This window comes from Theropithecus gelada, chromosome 3 (assembly GCF_003255815.1).
Source record: "Theropithecus gelada isolate Dixy chromosome 3, Tgel_1.0, whole genome shotgun sequence".
Classification (NCBI taxonomy): Eukaryota; Metazoa; Chordata; class Mammalia; order Primates; family Cercopithecidae; genus Theropithecus; species Theropithecus gelada.
Window position 1 is genome coordinate 15641830 of NC_037670.1, and position 16087 is coordinate 15657916.

Here is a 16087-nt window from a genome sequence, read left to right on the forward strand (position 1 = left end):
GGAGCGGGGGGAGAGGAGAGGAATTAACAACTCCACAGGCTCCCCCCATCCCAACTACTCTCACCCCACTTTCTGCAAGTTTGACTGGAAGATGGAGGTAGAAAGAAACGAGTAAACAGCTTGAAGGTGTGGCCACAAATTGTTACCTCTCCTCTACGGAAGTTAGATTGTCGATCTCTGTCATCACTTCTGCAATTTCATATTTCAGCCTCTGTCAAAACAGAAGAATTTTGAGGTGAGGAGTGGGTCTTAACCTTCCTCCCCTGAGACGGAAATTTTAGTCCTCTTGTGGCAAGCTTCCCTGAGGTCTCATCTAAGCATCGCAGGGATGGAAAAACCAATACTATTATCAATACAGCTAGAGTTTCACAGTCAAAGCCACCACAACTTAGGAGAAAACAAAATTATTTGCTCACTTTTCATCAGATACCAGATTCAGAGGGGTCACTATGCAGATCCTAGGGTATCTGTATATAAAATCAGGCAGGGACATTGCGGGGGAATATCACAGCTATGAAAAGATAAAACCAAGTCAGGAGTGGTGGCTCACGCCTGTAATCCCAGCATTTGGGGAAGCTGAAGCACAGGGATCACTCGAGACCAGGAGTTTGAGAACAGCCTGGGCAATGTGGCAAGGCCCCATTGCTACAAAAAAGAAGAACAGAAAAAGTAGCTGAGTGTGGTGGTACACACCTGTAGTCCTAGCTACTAGAGAGGCTGAGGAGGGAGGATTGCATGAACCCAGGAGTTTGAAGCTACAGTGAGCCATGATCACACCATTGTACTCCAGTCTGGGCGACAGAGCAAGACTTTGTCTCTTAAAAAAAAAAAAAAAAAGATAAAACCAGCAAAAGGAAAGCCTTGAGTCCTTAGTTCACTTAACTGCACTATTCAGCCCTGCCACACACACAGTCACCTGCCTCCTCCTTCAAGACTGCCTTTGTTCCTGGGGAGAAGCTGAGGCTCAAGTGTGTTTAGATCGGTGGTCTCAGGCTGAAGCTCAGGTGTGTTTAGGTCGGTGGTCTCAGGATCACTTCTATCACCTTGAATGAGATGAAGCACCATGGACAGAGCCCAGGGGTGAACAGAACTGACTCAGGGCGCTCAGAGAAGCCAAAGGCATCCAAGGGGACACACCCCCTTTTCCCTTGATGTGGCCCCTACTAATGAGAGAGACCTCTGGAAGCCTCCAACTTCCCTGGGCCTCAGTGTGCTCACTGATAAAATGAAGTAGTTAGAGCTAGACTACAATTCCACATTTATCAGCAGGATGATTACTAACGTCCAAATAATATACATCCTTATTCTTCAACCAGAGACCGATTCTGGGTTCTCTCATTTTCCCAAGAATGAAGGGTAACCTTAGAAGAAAAATTTCCATGAATTATCTTTCAAATGCAAAGACATTTTTATCTGGGACCCTATTATTCTGTACGCCAACACACTCAGAATTAAAACGCAAGCTCCTAGAAAGGAGCTATTGTCTGGGACAAGGCCTGTCCCTGCCGTGGCCTGTGAAGCCACATTTACTTTGGCAATGACAATGACTAGGAAGCTTTTCAAAGAAGACCTCCAGGTCTGCTTGACTTTCCCAAGGAAGCCCCAGACGGAAGCAGCCAGGGCCGGCCCTCTGAATCACTTCTGTAACACTCACAGGCTCCCCCACGCTGAGACTGCGGCTTCATTCATGTGCTTCTCCTGTGGGACCTGCCTCTACCCTGTCCTCTGAGTAAAGTACACAAGTGTGGGAGAGCCCATGTTTGTTTTTTTTGTTTTTTGTTTTTGTTTTTTTTTTTTTTTTTGAGGCGGAGTCTCGCTCTGCCGCCCAGGCTGGAGTGCAGTGGCCGGATCTCAGCTCACTGCAAGCTCCGCCTCCCGGGTTCACGCCATTCTCCTGCCTCAGCCTCCCGAGTAGCTGGGACTACAGGCGCCCGCCACCTCGCCCGGCTAGTTTTCTGTCTTTTTTTAGTAGAGACGGGGTTTCACCGTGTCAGCCAGGATGGTCTCGATCTCCTGACCTCGTGATCCACCCGTCTCGGCCTCCCAAAGTGCTGGGATTACAGGCTTGAGCCACCGCGCCCGGCCGAGAGCCCATGTTTGTATGCCTGTGTTTTTATTTGTCTTGGTTTAATGTCTTTTTTTTTTTTTTTTTTTTTGAGACAGGGTCTTGCTCTGTCACCCAGTCTTCAGTATAGTGGCACAATCACAGTTCACTGTAGCCTCAACTTCTTGGGCTCAGGTGATCCTCCCACCTCAGCCTCCCGAGTAGCTGGGACTACAGGTACATGCCACCATGCCCAGCTAAGTTTTGTATTTTTTGTAGATATGGGGTTTGACCATGTTGCCCAGGCTGGTCTTGAACTTCTGGGCTCAACAGATCCTCCCGCCTTGGCCTCCCAAAGTGCTGGATTACAGGTGTGACCAACTGTGCCCGGCCTAATGTGTCATTCTACCCTAACACCTAGTAGGCAGTTGGTACACAGCTGGAACCCAAAACATGCCTATGCATTCATTCAAAGGGTATCCGAGAGCCAAAAATGGAACAGGCAATGTTCTAGGTGCTAGAATATTAACATATTGGTGGCTGGGCATGGTGGCTCAGGCCTGTAATCCCAGCACTTTGGGAGGCTGAGGCAGGCAGATCACAACGTCAGGAGATCAAGACCATCCTGGCTAACACGGTGAAACCCTGTCTCTACTAAAAATATAAAAAATTAGCTGGGTGTGGTGGTGGGCGCCTGTAATCTCAGCTACTCGGGAGACTGAGGCAGGAGAATGGCGTGAACCCAGGAGGCGGAGCTTGCAGTGAGCCCAGACTATGCCACTGTACTCCAGCCTGGGCAACAGAGCGAGACTCTGTCTCAAAGAAACGAAAAGCAAAAAACAAACACGTTGGTTAACGAAAGAGGGTCTCAGTGCACAGTCTGACAGAGCAATGCGCTGGTGGCTTGCTGCTGCTTTAGATGGCTGTCTGTGGCTCTGGGTTTGCAAGCTGGCTACTGCTGACCTCAGTTCCACGACGTCTTGATTTCTACCCAGGGTCTCACCGCCTGTGTGAAGTCTTTGCTTTCCCAACTTGATAACTTTTTCAGTCTGTCTCTCTGTGTAGTTCTTATATGCACACACTGAACACCTTTTTTTTTTTCTTTTATATTTTTGTGAGGCTACTCGTTTACTGTTTTACTCAAAAGCAAAAAATAGAGTTTTGGATTTTTGGGGTTTTTTTTTTTTGTTTTCTTTTTTACCTCAATGTCATCAATAAGTTCCTTTTTTCTTCGACGAATATCTAGAAGCTCTTCTCTCTCTTCTAATGAGAGGTCTTCAGGCACTGAAAGAAGAAAAAAATTATCAATTAAACAACTACTTTGGAGAACAAACTGGCAACATCTAGCAAGGGTGAGGTGGGTAAATGCTGCCACCCGGCAATTCCATATGCAGGTATTTATCCTAAAGAAACGCTCCCATTGAGACTCTATCTAAGACACTCATAGGAGCGCTCTTTATAACCAGAAAACAGCCTAAATATTCATCAATAAGAACTTGAATAAATTGTGGTACATTCATAAAACAGAATCGCATCCAACAAAAATATTTTTTCAGGCCAGGCGCGGTGGCTCATGCCTGTAATCCCAGCACTTTAGGAGGTTGAGGTGGGTGGATCACTTGAGGTCAGGAGTTTGAGACCAGCCTAGCCAACATGGTGAAACCCCATCTCTACTAAAAATACAAAAATCAGCTGGGCATGATGGCGGGTGCCTGTAATCCCAGCTACTCAGGAGGCTGAGGCAGGAGAATTGCCTGAACCCAGAGGCGGATCACATCACTGCACAGCCTGAGCGACAGAGGGAGATTCTGTCTCTAAAAAAAAAAAAAAAAAAAATTTAAAATGAATGAGCTAAGTCTATCAATATGGATGAGTCTCAAAAATAAAATGATGACTATAAAAGAAGGCTAAGGCCAGGCACAGTGGCTCACGTCTCTAATCCCAGCACTTTGGGAGACTGAGGCAGGAGGATCGCTTGAGCCCAGGAGTTCAAAACCAGCCTGAGCAAGATGGTGAGATCCTTTCTCTACAAAAATTAAAATAAATAAATGTAGACAGTACCCAGGAAAAGACCAAGGCCGATGAAAACATGATTCACAGCAGAGCTGACACTCGGCTCAAAGACAGACTGGACTCTTCAATAAATATGTGTGAAGACAGTTATTTACATAGAAGAAATAAAAGCAGATTGTATGTTATCAATCATACATATTTTCAATCAATTACAAGTGAATTAAAGACTTAAATGTGAAGGGGAACACTATACAATTTTTAGAAGTCAATATAGGAGAATGTTTTTATAATTTCAGGGTAGCGAAGGACTTTTTTTTTGAGATACAATCTGGCTCTGTCGCCCAGGCTGGAGTGCGGTGGCACAATCTTGGCTCACTGCATCCTCTGTCTCCTGGGTTCACTGCACCCAGCCAGGGAAGGACTTCTTAAACAAGATGGACAAATTATAAATCACAAAGGAAAATATTAATACATTTAATTCTATCAAAATTAAGAAATAGGCCAGGCAAGGTGGCTCATGCCTGTATCCAAGCACTTTGGGAGGCCAAGGTGGGAAGATCACTTGAGAAGTTTGAGACCAGCCTGGGCAATACAGTGAGACCCCCATCTCAACTAAAAAAATGAAAAATAGCCAGGCATGGTGATGCACGCCTGTAAGCCCAGTTACTTGGGAGCCTCAGGTGGGAGGATCACTTCAGCCCAGGAATTTGAGGCTGCAGTGAGCTATGATCATGATTGTGCCACTACACCCCAGTCTGGGCAACAGAGTTAGAATCTGTGTCTCAAAAAAAAAATTAGTAAATAAAAATGAAGAAACTTCATTCACCAAAAGTTCCACACCACAAAGTGAAGAAGAGGCTGAGCCAGAAACTGCCAAAGAACTGGGATTCAAAATATGTAACTCCTACAAATTATATTATTGTTTTTTGGAGAGACAGGATCTCACTCTGTTGCCCAGACTGGAGTGAAATGCTGCATGATCATGGCTCACTGCAGCCTTGAACTCCTGGGCTCAAGCAATCCTCCCACCTCAGCCTCCCAAGTAGCTAGGATTACAGACATGTGCCACCATGTCTGGCTAATTATTTTTTTTTAATTTAGAGACAGGGTCTTGCTGTGTTGTACAGGCTGGCCTTGAACGCCTGGCCTAAAGCAAAACTCCTACCTTGGCCTCCTAAAGCACAGAGATTACAGGTGTGAGCCGCTGTGCCCAGCAACAAGTCAATTTTTAAAAGACAAAACAACTCAGTGCTTAGAAAATGGGCAAATGGGGCCAGGCACAGTGGCTCATGCCTGTAAGCCCAGCACTCTGGGAGGCTGAGGCAGGTGGATCACCTGAGGTCAGGAATTCTAGACCAGCCTGGCCAACAGAGTGAAATCCCATCTCTACTAAAAATACAAAAAATTAGCTGAGTGTGGTGGTGGGCACCTGTAATCCCAATTACTTGGGAGGCTGAGGCTGACGCAGGAGAATCACTTGAAACAGGGAGACAAAGATTGCAGTGAGCCGAGATTGCACCACTGCACTCCAGCCCAGGTGACAGAGCGAGACTCCGTCTCAGAAAAAAAAGAAAAAAGGAAAATGGGCAAATGACTTGCATAGGCACAAGACCAAAAAATTAATATGAATGGGCATATGAAAGGATGTCAACTCTCTTAATAGTCAAAGAAATACAAATTAAAATCCCAACAAGAGACCTCCACTAAAACTGTAGTAATCATAATTAGCGATTTTAAAAATTCAAAACCCATTACAACAAAGAGAATGGAAACAAAGAACCACCATCACATTTTTATTAGCCTGAAGCCAAATTGGACTAGCCATAGCTGATTTAACCCACATAGAAAAGGAAACTCTTAAGCCCACAGTGGCATAGACCAAGTAACCTAATTTACGTGTGAGAATCCCCAAAAGGCTTAGGCTCTGGCTGCACTGGATAACTCTGGAGGGGGGCTGTGAAGGAGGGTCAACTAAAATAAGGAGAACTGGTTGACAGACTCTTTGAAATGCCACTGGATGCCTTCCTCTTCTCTCCCACACCACAGTAGAATGCTTATTTATCTTTAGAGAACAAAACAGAGAGACTAGGGCACTTCGAACATGTTTGAGGGCAAGGGCACCCTACCAAAAACAGGGGTGAGAGGTAAATGCAGACATACTCATCACCACGCCCTCTTCCCCACTGGGCTCCCAGACTGCAGGCCACGGGCCATTTACTCCTCTTCCACCACCCTGGACAGAGGCTGGGACAAGCGTCTTCTCTGAAGCATCCCACAGGCTTCAGCTCTAAAGATACTGATGTGAGGGGCAGACACCAACAAGCAGCACACCCACATCACCCTAGAGAGAAACAGTCAGCACCGCCTCCTGCTGCACTCAGAGCTTCTAATACACTTTTCACTTCTTCCTTCTCAAACTGGAGGTAAGCCTCTGACACGCAAAACAGATACCAAAATAGACCCAAAAAAGCAAAAAGGGATAAAAGTGGTTACACCTTGGGGACAAAAAAGTGACAAGGCAAGGCAATGCTCACCCCCATTACAAACTTTACAGCTGACTCTTTAATACGTGTACAACTGATGAAATATAAAACCTAAGGAAAAAAGCCAGGTGTGATGGCACGCATCCACAGTCCCAGGAACTTGGGAGGCTGAGGTGAGAGGATCACTTGAGCTCAGGGGTTCCAGGCTGCAGCGACCATGATCACGCCACTGGATCCCAGCCTGGGTGACAGAACGAGACTCCCATCTCTTTAAAAAAAAACGAAAACAAAAAACAAAAAAAAACTTAAAAACAACATATGCATTTCAATCTCGCCAGACTGTGACCTCTCATCCTGAGAGAGAGGAGAGAGAGGAGAGAGAGAGAGAGAGACTAGTGCCATTAACAGCCACTTTGGAAAACAATTTGTCTATTAATATCAAAGAAGTACATATGCTATGACCCAGCCATTTTACTCCTAGTTGTATCAGAAAAGTTCCTGTGCACTGCAACAGAAGATATGTAACAAGAACATCAAAGAAGCCCATTGTGTAGATTAAAAAAGGAAATAGGCCGGGCACGGTGGCTCACTCCTGTAATCCCAGCACTTTGGGAGGCCGAGGTGGGCAGATCATGAGGTCAAGAGATTGAGAGCATCCTGGCCAACATGGTGAAACCCCGCCTCTACTAAAAATACAAAAATTAGCTGGGTGTTGTGGTGGGCGCCTGTAGTCCCAGCTACTCGGGAGGCTGAGGCAGGAGAATCACTTGAAGCCACGAGGTAGAAGGTGCAGTGAGCCGAGATCGCGCCACTGCACTCCAGCCTGAGCAACAAGAGCAAAACTCCATCTCAGAAAAAAGAAAAAAGAAAAGAAACAGACAAATGAAAACAGAAAAAGTAGGCCATATTCTCTTCCTAAATAAGCCAATGGTCATCTGAAACCAAAAAGCTGTTCATAAGAGAAAGTAACCTTTGGATGGCAATGGTTATGCCTAAAAAAAGAGAACAAATTTATTGTTTTCAAGGGTACTGTACTGTGTCTGATCCCTCATCAGTTAAATGTTTTCATTACAATATAATTAAGACCACAATGTTCAGCTCATGATAAACATGGCAAAGGAAAAAAATTTTGCAAAAAGATACATTTTCTTCAGATCTTTCTTAATAAACTTTTGTCTCAAACAGAAAAAAATAAAATGTGCTTTACAAAGATACAGATAATACAATTAACATAAAATTTGTAATTTTCTGCTTCCTGTATTAGATCTAAGTGTCGATAAATTCCACATTGTGGTTTTTTCTTTTTCTTTTTTCTGAGACGGAGTCTCACTCTGTCACCAGGCTGGAGTGCAGTGGTGCGATCGGCTCACTACAAGCTCCACCTCCCGGGTTCAAGTGATTCTCCTGCCTCAGCCTCCCAAGTAGCTGTGATTACAGGCGCCCACCACCACGCCCAGCTAATTTTTGTATTTTTAGTAGAGATGGGGTTTCACCATGTTGGCCAGCTGGTCTCAATCTCTTCACCATGTGATCCAACCACCTCAGCCTCCCAAAGTGCCGAGATTACAGGAGTGAGCCACCCTGTGGCATTTATTTATTTGAGATGGAGTCTCACTCTGTCACCCAGGCTGGAGTGCAGTGGTGCGATCTCAGCTCACTGCAACCTCTGCCTCCCGGGGTCAAGCAATTCTCTTGCCTCAGCCTCTCTGAGTAACTGAGACTACAGGTGTGTGCCACCACAACCAGCTAATTTTTTTGTGTGTATTTTTAGTAGAGATGGGGTTTCACCGTGTTGGCCAGGCTGGTCTCGAACTCCTGACCTCAGATTATCTGCCTGCCTCAGCCTCCCAAAGTGCTGGGATTACCGGCATAAGCCACCATGCCCAGCATTTTTTTTTTTTCTTTTTTTTTTTTTTTGAGACAGAGTCTCACTCTCTCGCCCAGGCTGGAGTATAATGGCATGATCTCGGCTCACTGCAACCAGGTTCAAGCAATTCTCCTCCCTCAGCCTCCCAAGTAGCTGGGATTACAAGTGCCCACCATCACGCCTGGCTAATTTTTTGTATTCACACTGCGGTTTTCTTAAGCAATCCTCTATGCCAAGCAATGAATGAGGAAGGAACTACAATTTACTGATCAACTATACTACGCTGCATGCTTTAACAGGTCATCTCCATTAAACTCCCAAATAACTGAGAGCAGCCATTTTATAAATGAAGAAAACAAAGCCAGGGAAAGTCTAATGATTCTTTCCCAGGAGAAAGAGAAAAAATATTTGAAGAAATAATGGCTGAAATGTCCCAAATTTGATGAATGACATGAACAAACACCTCCAAGGTGCTCATCAAATTCCACATGGGATAAGCTCAAGGAGATCCAAAGTCATGCAACATGCTATTGGGTGGCCTGGTAGCTCAACGATGTCATCAGTAACCCAGTCTGTTCATCCTGCCTTCCAGTGTGTCAGTTTCATCCTAAAGTCGGTCTCTTTCTGGCTCTAGGCTTCCCCAGCAACTGAAGCTACTTGCTTCCTTAGTCCTGTGTCTCTCTCAAGAGTGAGAAGGCTTCCTTCTGAGAAGCCCATAAAGTCTACACTCAATTCGCCTTGGCTCAGTCTGGCTCCACCTGAGATTACTGTGATCGGCTAAAGAGCACCAGTGGAATGAATGAATGTGCACGACACTTAGCGCTGAAGGAGAAGAAACACAAAGAAATCCAGATCAAGAGATAATGTGAGAAGTAGGAAAGAATGAAGGCCAATCAAGAATTTCACCAGGCAGAAAAACCAACATTGGACGCCCAGAGACCAAATAAAACAAAGAAGCAAGCAGGCAGTTCTCGAATCTTCAAAGCTATTACTCTTATGCATCTGAGGGAGCATCTTTTTTTTTTTTTTTTTTTTTTTGAGACGGAGTTTCATTTTTGTTGCCCAGGCTGGAGTGCAATGACGCGATCTCAGCTCACTGCAACCTCCACCTCCCACGTTCAAGTGATTCTCCTGTCTCAGCCTCACAAGTAGCTGGGATTATAGGCGCACACCACCACGCCCAGCTAATTTTCTGTATTTTTAGTAGAGATTTCACCATGTTGGCCAGGCTGGTCTGGAACTCCTGACCTCAGGTGATCCAGCAGCCTCGGCCTCCCAAAGTGCTGGGATTACAGGCGTGAGCCACCACAACCGGCCACATCTTATTTCAATATGGCAAAAAGCATATCTAAAAGTAACCAGCTGACTGACACTATCCTGTTACTAAAAAGTAAATGTACCTGAAGATTCAAATCAAGTCTGTCAACAAGACTTATGAAAAGAGTTTTCTTCCACTGAGCTCTCCTGTGCAGATATAGGAAAATAAGAGCCTGCAAGGGTAGAGGTTTAATTCAATCATCAGCACACATTTCTATTTCCTTTTTAAGAAAGTCTATCTACAGTTTCAGTCTATCTACAGTTTCAGTCTATCTACAGTTTCTCTCCTCCTACCCTGAGGATAAGCAGGGTTGGTTGTTAACCCAGAGTGAAGATGTACAAAGTGAATCTGAACACCAGAATGATTTAATTCTGAAGATCCTAAAATACCTTTTAATCGGAATCAAAGGATTCCCTTGATTTTTATCTTTCATTAATACCTATCTTTTCCTACCCCCTTAAGGCCCTAAGGAGTTAAATAAGCACTAGCCATTTACTTTACCAGTATTGCAATCAGAATTTCCATGTCTAAAAGAAAATTTTGTACAGTGGGACAAAGATAAGTGGCTGTGTAGAGAAATGTCCTTATTTTCCAGAGATTCATGCCATAGTATACAGGGATATAATGCTATTATGTCTATACTTCAAAATACTTCAGCAAAAAAAGAACTGAGGCTGGGCGTGGTGGCTCACAGCTGTAATCCCAGCACTTTGGGAGGTTGAGGCGGGCGGATCACCTGAGGTCAGGAGTTCCAGACCAGCCTGGCCAACATGGTAAAATCCCGTCTCTACAAAAAATACAAAAATTAGCCAGGTGTAATGGTGGGCACCTGAAATCCCAGCTACTTGGGAGGCTGAGGCAGGAGAAATGCCTGAACCCAAGAGGGGGAGGCTGCAGTGAGCCAAGATCATGCCATTGTCCTCCAGCCTAGGCAACAAGAGCAAAACTCTGCTTCAAAGGGGAGAAAAAAAGAACTGAGCAAAATTATAACAATTATTAAATCTATTTGATTCATTATCCATTTTAAGAGTTTGAATTAAAATAAAATAAAATAATCCATTTGAAGAGTCTGAATTAAAATAAAAAGTTAAGTTTCAGGTATCTGGCCAGGTGCAATGGCTCATGCCTGTAATCCCAGCACTTTGGGAAGCCAAAGCCAGAACACTGCTTGAGACCAGGAGTTTGAGACTAGTCTGGACAACACAAAGAAAGTCTGTCTCTACAAAAAATAAAAAAGAAATTAGCCAGACATGCTGCACCTGCCCACAGTCCCAGGTACTCAAGAGGCTGAAGTGGGGGGATCGCTTGAGCCCTTGAGTTTGAAGATGCAGCAAGCTATGATTGTGCTACTGCACTCCAACCTGAGTGACAGAGTGAGACACTGCTCTAAAAAAAATTTAAAAAAAAAACCTTTCGGGTATCAAGTGGCTAGTAACATCTGTAGCAGTATCACTCAGGATATTTGGGGAAAGTATTACTAGGAAGTAACAGAATGATCCTTGACATGTGAAAAGGAGTAAATAAAAGGAATAGGAATATGTGATAAAATATTTCTGAACCGGGTCTGGCGCAATGGCTCACACCTGTAATCCTAGCACTTTGGGAGGCCGAGGTGGGCGGATTACGAGGTCGAGAGATGGAGACCATCCTGGCTAACATGGTGAAACCGCATTTCCACTAAAAATACAAAAAATTAGCCGGGCGTGGTGGTGGGCGCCTGTAGTCCCAGCTACTTGGGAAGCTGAGGCAGGAGAATGGCATGAATCCGGGAGGCAGAGCTTGCAGTGAGCCAAGATTGCACCGTTGCACTCCAGCCTAGGTGACAGAGCGAGACTCCTTCTCAAAAAAAAGAAAAAATTTCTGAACCAGTCTCTGAGGAGCTTCTGTCATCTAAGTACCTTGCTGTCCTATTGTGTCTTTGGACACCCAGATTGCATAGCAAATACCAACATTTAGCTGTTAGACCAGCTGTTTAGTGACATTCTATCAGTATCTCTCTGCATCCAAAATAACTTTGCAGTCACAGAATCTGCTGATCCACTGACAATTTCACACATGTGACTGCCATACTAAAAATGGGAAGATAAGCAATGTTCAGAGAAGGTGTCCTTCATTATCCAGATCTCTTCCACAGCAACAAACCAGCCTTTACTCAGTCACAGTTATCTAAGGCTTGGGCTCACTTACTGACATCATGTATGTTTTGTCACTCAGACTCTGTTAGGTAAGAAGAAACAAAGGTCAAGTGGTTGATTTTTTCCTCCCAAGAAATCTAGCAGTTTATTTTTGAATGGATAAAGTAATATATGGATATGGTTACACATACAGAAACATATTAAAAAGGCATACAATGAAAACTTCCCCTCCAACCTCAATAAAGCTGCTTTAAAAAATAAATAAATAAAGGCAGGTTAACTGGAAATCACTGGTCTGGCATGAAATCTCTGAAGCTGGTTGAATGCACCCACCATGAGCTTCCCTATAAAATCCTGACATTCCAGACGCAGGCTAGGAAAAGGTCCTTCAGATTCAGTTCTCGTCTGTGAATTGATGGAGGAGGTTGGACACACTGGATTATTTCTAACCATGCATCAGGCTCTAAAAGAGAATGAGTCTGTGCAGCACATATGGTTTCAACATTCTTACTCTAATTCTTGATAGCAAATATAAATGTTTCCACAAGGAAAAAACAATGTGGAAAGAAGGCAGGAAATCCTCCATTTTAGTAAAAGGGTGCTGCCAGTGAAGCTTTAGAATAAGAATCAGGAGCAAATTCACATCATTCAGCCAAAATCCTTACCTTTCTCAGGCACTAGCCTTCCACAAACTTAGACCTGCAAAATCACAGAGACTCACAGCTGGTGAGGTCTATGTTTTGGGTTCAGGTTTGTAGGAATTTAATCAAAGTACGTTAAGTGTGGACTTTCTGCTTCCAGCCACCAGTAACAGGGACTGGATTTATCCTGTTGCCTGAAGTGATGGGAGTAGAAAAGCAGCCAGGCACAGTGGTTATGTGCCTGTAGTCCCAGCTACTGGGGAGTCTGTAGCAGGAGGATCTAGAGCCCCAGAGTTGAGGCTGGCCTGGGCAACGTAGCAAGAACCTACCTCTAAAAAATAAACAACAACAACAAAAAACAAGCTAACAAAATAACAAAATTCTACACCCTGCAAAATCTCTTTCACAAATAAAGATGAAACAAAGACATTTTCAGATATAAAAACTTAAACTAATTTGCCACTGGCACATCTGCGCTACAAGAAACGTTAAAGTAGTACTTCATGCAGGGGAAAAGAAAAGATTCCAAATAAAAATTTGTTACCGATGCAAAAGAATGAAAGTATTGTAAATGATAACTATGTGAGTGAATACTTTTTCATGACAGATACCTCTTTACAAGATTTACTGTTATTGTTTAAAGCACAAATAATAAAAAATGTAAGACAGAACAAAGGTTGGGAGGGAGAAAGGATAAGCTGCTTATCCCACATGTGAAATGGTTAACATCATTTGACGGTAGACTGAGAAATGAAAGATGTATATATAAATCCTAAACCAACCACTAACAAAGTGTGCGATAATATTAAGAAATTCAGATTATCTTATTTACCATCTTTAATAAAATCTAAGAGCCCGTCAATTATTAGATGTGTGCTTAATTTCAGACAGTTTAAAATGTATACAAATTTGTATCTCAGAATCAATGACAAATGGGAGATTGTCACACATATTGATACTAAAAAATAAGCAAGTGGTATCTCCAAGTTGATTCAGTACTTTCTTTCAAGTTATATTAATCATCTGGTTATCTAACAGATTCCAAGCTACCAAGAAGCTGCAGCTTTCTAGTTTACTGCTATAAATGGTGACACCCTGACACACTGTATATACACACACCTACCAACACGGGAGATCTTCCACGGACTTCACCTGCAGTTCTAGGACTTCTCCTGCAGAAAGATGGAGTTTCACAGGCATGAACTGTGGCCAGAGCCCTCACTAGGTTTTAGTCGCTATAAGTCAAATGTGATAATACATACACTGAACAAAACTTTGGTCATTTAACTCACAACTGTGTATTTTTGGCTACCTAGTCCTAATTGAAATTGATTCTCTCACCCTTAAGTTTACCTTTATTACTAATCAATACTACTTTTTTGTTTTGATATGGTGCTTTTTAGACTTTTGGTCAGTTCAGGGACTGGCCAATTCTGCAGGAAACTAAGAACACTGGCAAACCATGGGCTCTGAGCGCTGGTTCCAGTTAATCCACTACATGGAAACTACAAGGAGCCGTGGTTTAACACACACAGAAATAACACCTATCTCATAACACTGTCATACCTAGCAATTTAAACTCGCTGTTTATTTTGAGAAAGGATCTTGTTCTGTCACGTGGTCTGGAGTGCAATGGCACAGTCACAGCTCACTGCAGCCTCAACGTCCCAAGCTCAGATGATCCTCCCGCCTCAGCCTCCTGAATAGCTGGGACCATAGGCATGTACTGCCATGCCCGGCTAACTTTCAAATTGTTTTTGTAGAGACAGGATCTCACTATGTTGTTGCCCAGGCTAGTCTCAAACTCCTAGGCTCAAGTAATCCTCTACTTCGGCCTCCCAAAGTGCTGGGATTGCAGGTGTGAGCCACTGTGCCTGGCAAAACTGAGCATGAGTTTCTGGAGACTACCGAAGCAGTACAATGACACACAGAACAAACAGGCAGGCCCTGAGCTGCCAGGGGCTGCGCTCTGCCTCTCCTCACCACTTGACAGTTATGTGACCTCAGTGGGTGATAAAGCAGCGTTCAATGACATCCAAGTGGGTAACAAGGCAGTCACATGTTAGCAACAATGGGAAGGGCCAGGTGAGGGGGGGCTGCAGCTAGCCAAGATGCTGCACTGAGCTGCAGGGGCGGGCAGGAAAGCCACAGAGGCTCCAAGGGCCCGATTCTCGCCACCTCATTGGAACCTTCTCTCTTGTCATTTCTCCGCAATCTCCATGTGCTGATCGTTACTGTTCCAGGACACTGGTTCCTTGCCCAGCCTTCTTTGGATTAGGTGAAAGGTAACATTTTCAGACACGAACCGGAGTTGGCCACTGGTGCACCATGATCACTAATAGAAATTGTTAAATAAAGTTCAATCAAGAGAAAGGATCCAATACAGGAGGTGTGAGCAGCAAGAGAAAATGATGAGCACTGGTTTCCATAAGTAAATCTAAAAAAAACCTGACTGTGTAAGATAATAACATCTCATAGAATAAGAACAGAACTGAAATGCTCAACAACAACAGTATGTAAATAAGAAGGGAAGCAATTTGCTCTGAAGTTCTTAGGGTTCGAAGGCGGAGGGGATACATGATTAACTTTAGACTTGGCAAGTTAAGAATGCATACTAAAATTTCTAGGGTAAGCAGGAAAGGAATGGAGCTCAAAATGCCCAAATTGGGAAAGGGAAATTAAAACTGGAATGAGAAAAAATAATCCAAAAAAAGGCAAGGAAAGAGAAAGAGAAACACAGAACAACTGTTAGAAATACAAAATGCAAAATATTGGGTGCAGGAAAAAAAATCCAAATATACTGATCTTTATCATGGTAGACAGAAACACACAGCCATGGTATTTTGCGGTTCCTCCTCTCAAGAAGGGAAGTCTATTTCCCACTGTTTTCTCTGGACTGGCTTTGGGACTTCCTTTGACCAAGAGAAGATGGCAGATGTGACAGTGGGCAGGGCCCAGCACCCAGGCCTCAAGGTCTTACCCCTCCCCTATCCTGGAACCTGAGACCACCATGCCCTGGGCCAGCAACCTTTAACATGAAATCCATTGTGTAAAGAAACCACACGGAAGAGTCTCTGAGGTCCCAGCTGCTGCAGCACCTCAGCCAAGGCCCCAGACGTGTAAGTGAAGTCATCTGGGATGGGATCAGCCTCCGGCTGGCCTTACAGCTGAATGTGACAATGTGGGTGAACCCAGACAAGAGCAGCACGTGAACCACCAGCCAGCTTGGAAACTCGGATGGTGAGACAAGAGGCCATTGCTGGGTTTTTTTTATTTTTTTGAGATGGAGTTTTGCTCTTGTTGCCCAGGCTGGAGTGTCATGGTGCGATCTCAGCTCACCACAACCTCCGCCTCCCGGGTTCAAGCAATCCTCCTGCCTCAGCCTCCTGAGTAGCTGGGATTACAGGTATGCACCACCACACCCAACTAATTTTGTATTTTTTAGTAGAAACGGGGTTTCTCCATGTTAGGCTGGTCTCAAACTCCTGACCTGAGGTGATCCGCCAGCCTCAGCCTCCCAAAGTGCTGGGATTACAGACATGAGCCACTGTGCCCAGCCAGGCCACTGCTGTTTTAAGCCAATTCC

General features: G+C 44.2%; 1 protein-coding gene across 2 annotated transcripts in view; it reads right to left on the reverse strand.

Annotated features, from left to right (window-relative positions):
- The window catches only part of CYTH3 (cytohesin 3), a 115414-nt gene that overhangs the window by 25920 nt on the left and 73407 nt on the right, over positions 1–16087 (reverse strand). For both annotated transcript variants that reach the window (XM_025378390.1, XM_025378391.1), the window contains exons 2-3: positions 3246–3328; positions 147–211 (exon numbers count right to left, since the gene is read on the reverse strand). In XM_025378390.1, the coding sequence (XP_025234175.1) occupies positions 147–211; positions 3246–3328 (148 nt within the window). The remainder of the gene's footprint in view (positions 1–146; positions 212–3245; positions 3329–16087) is intronic.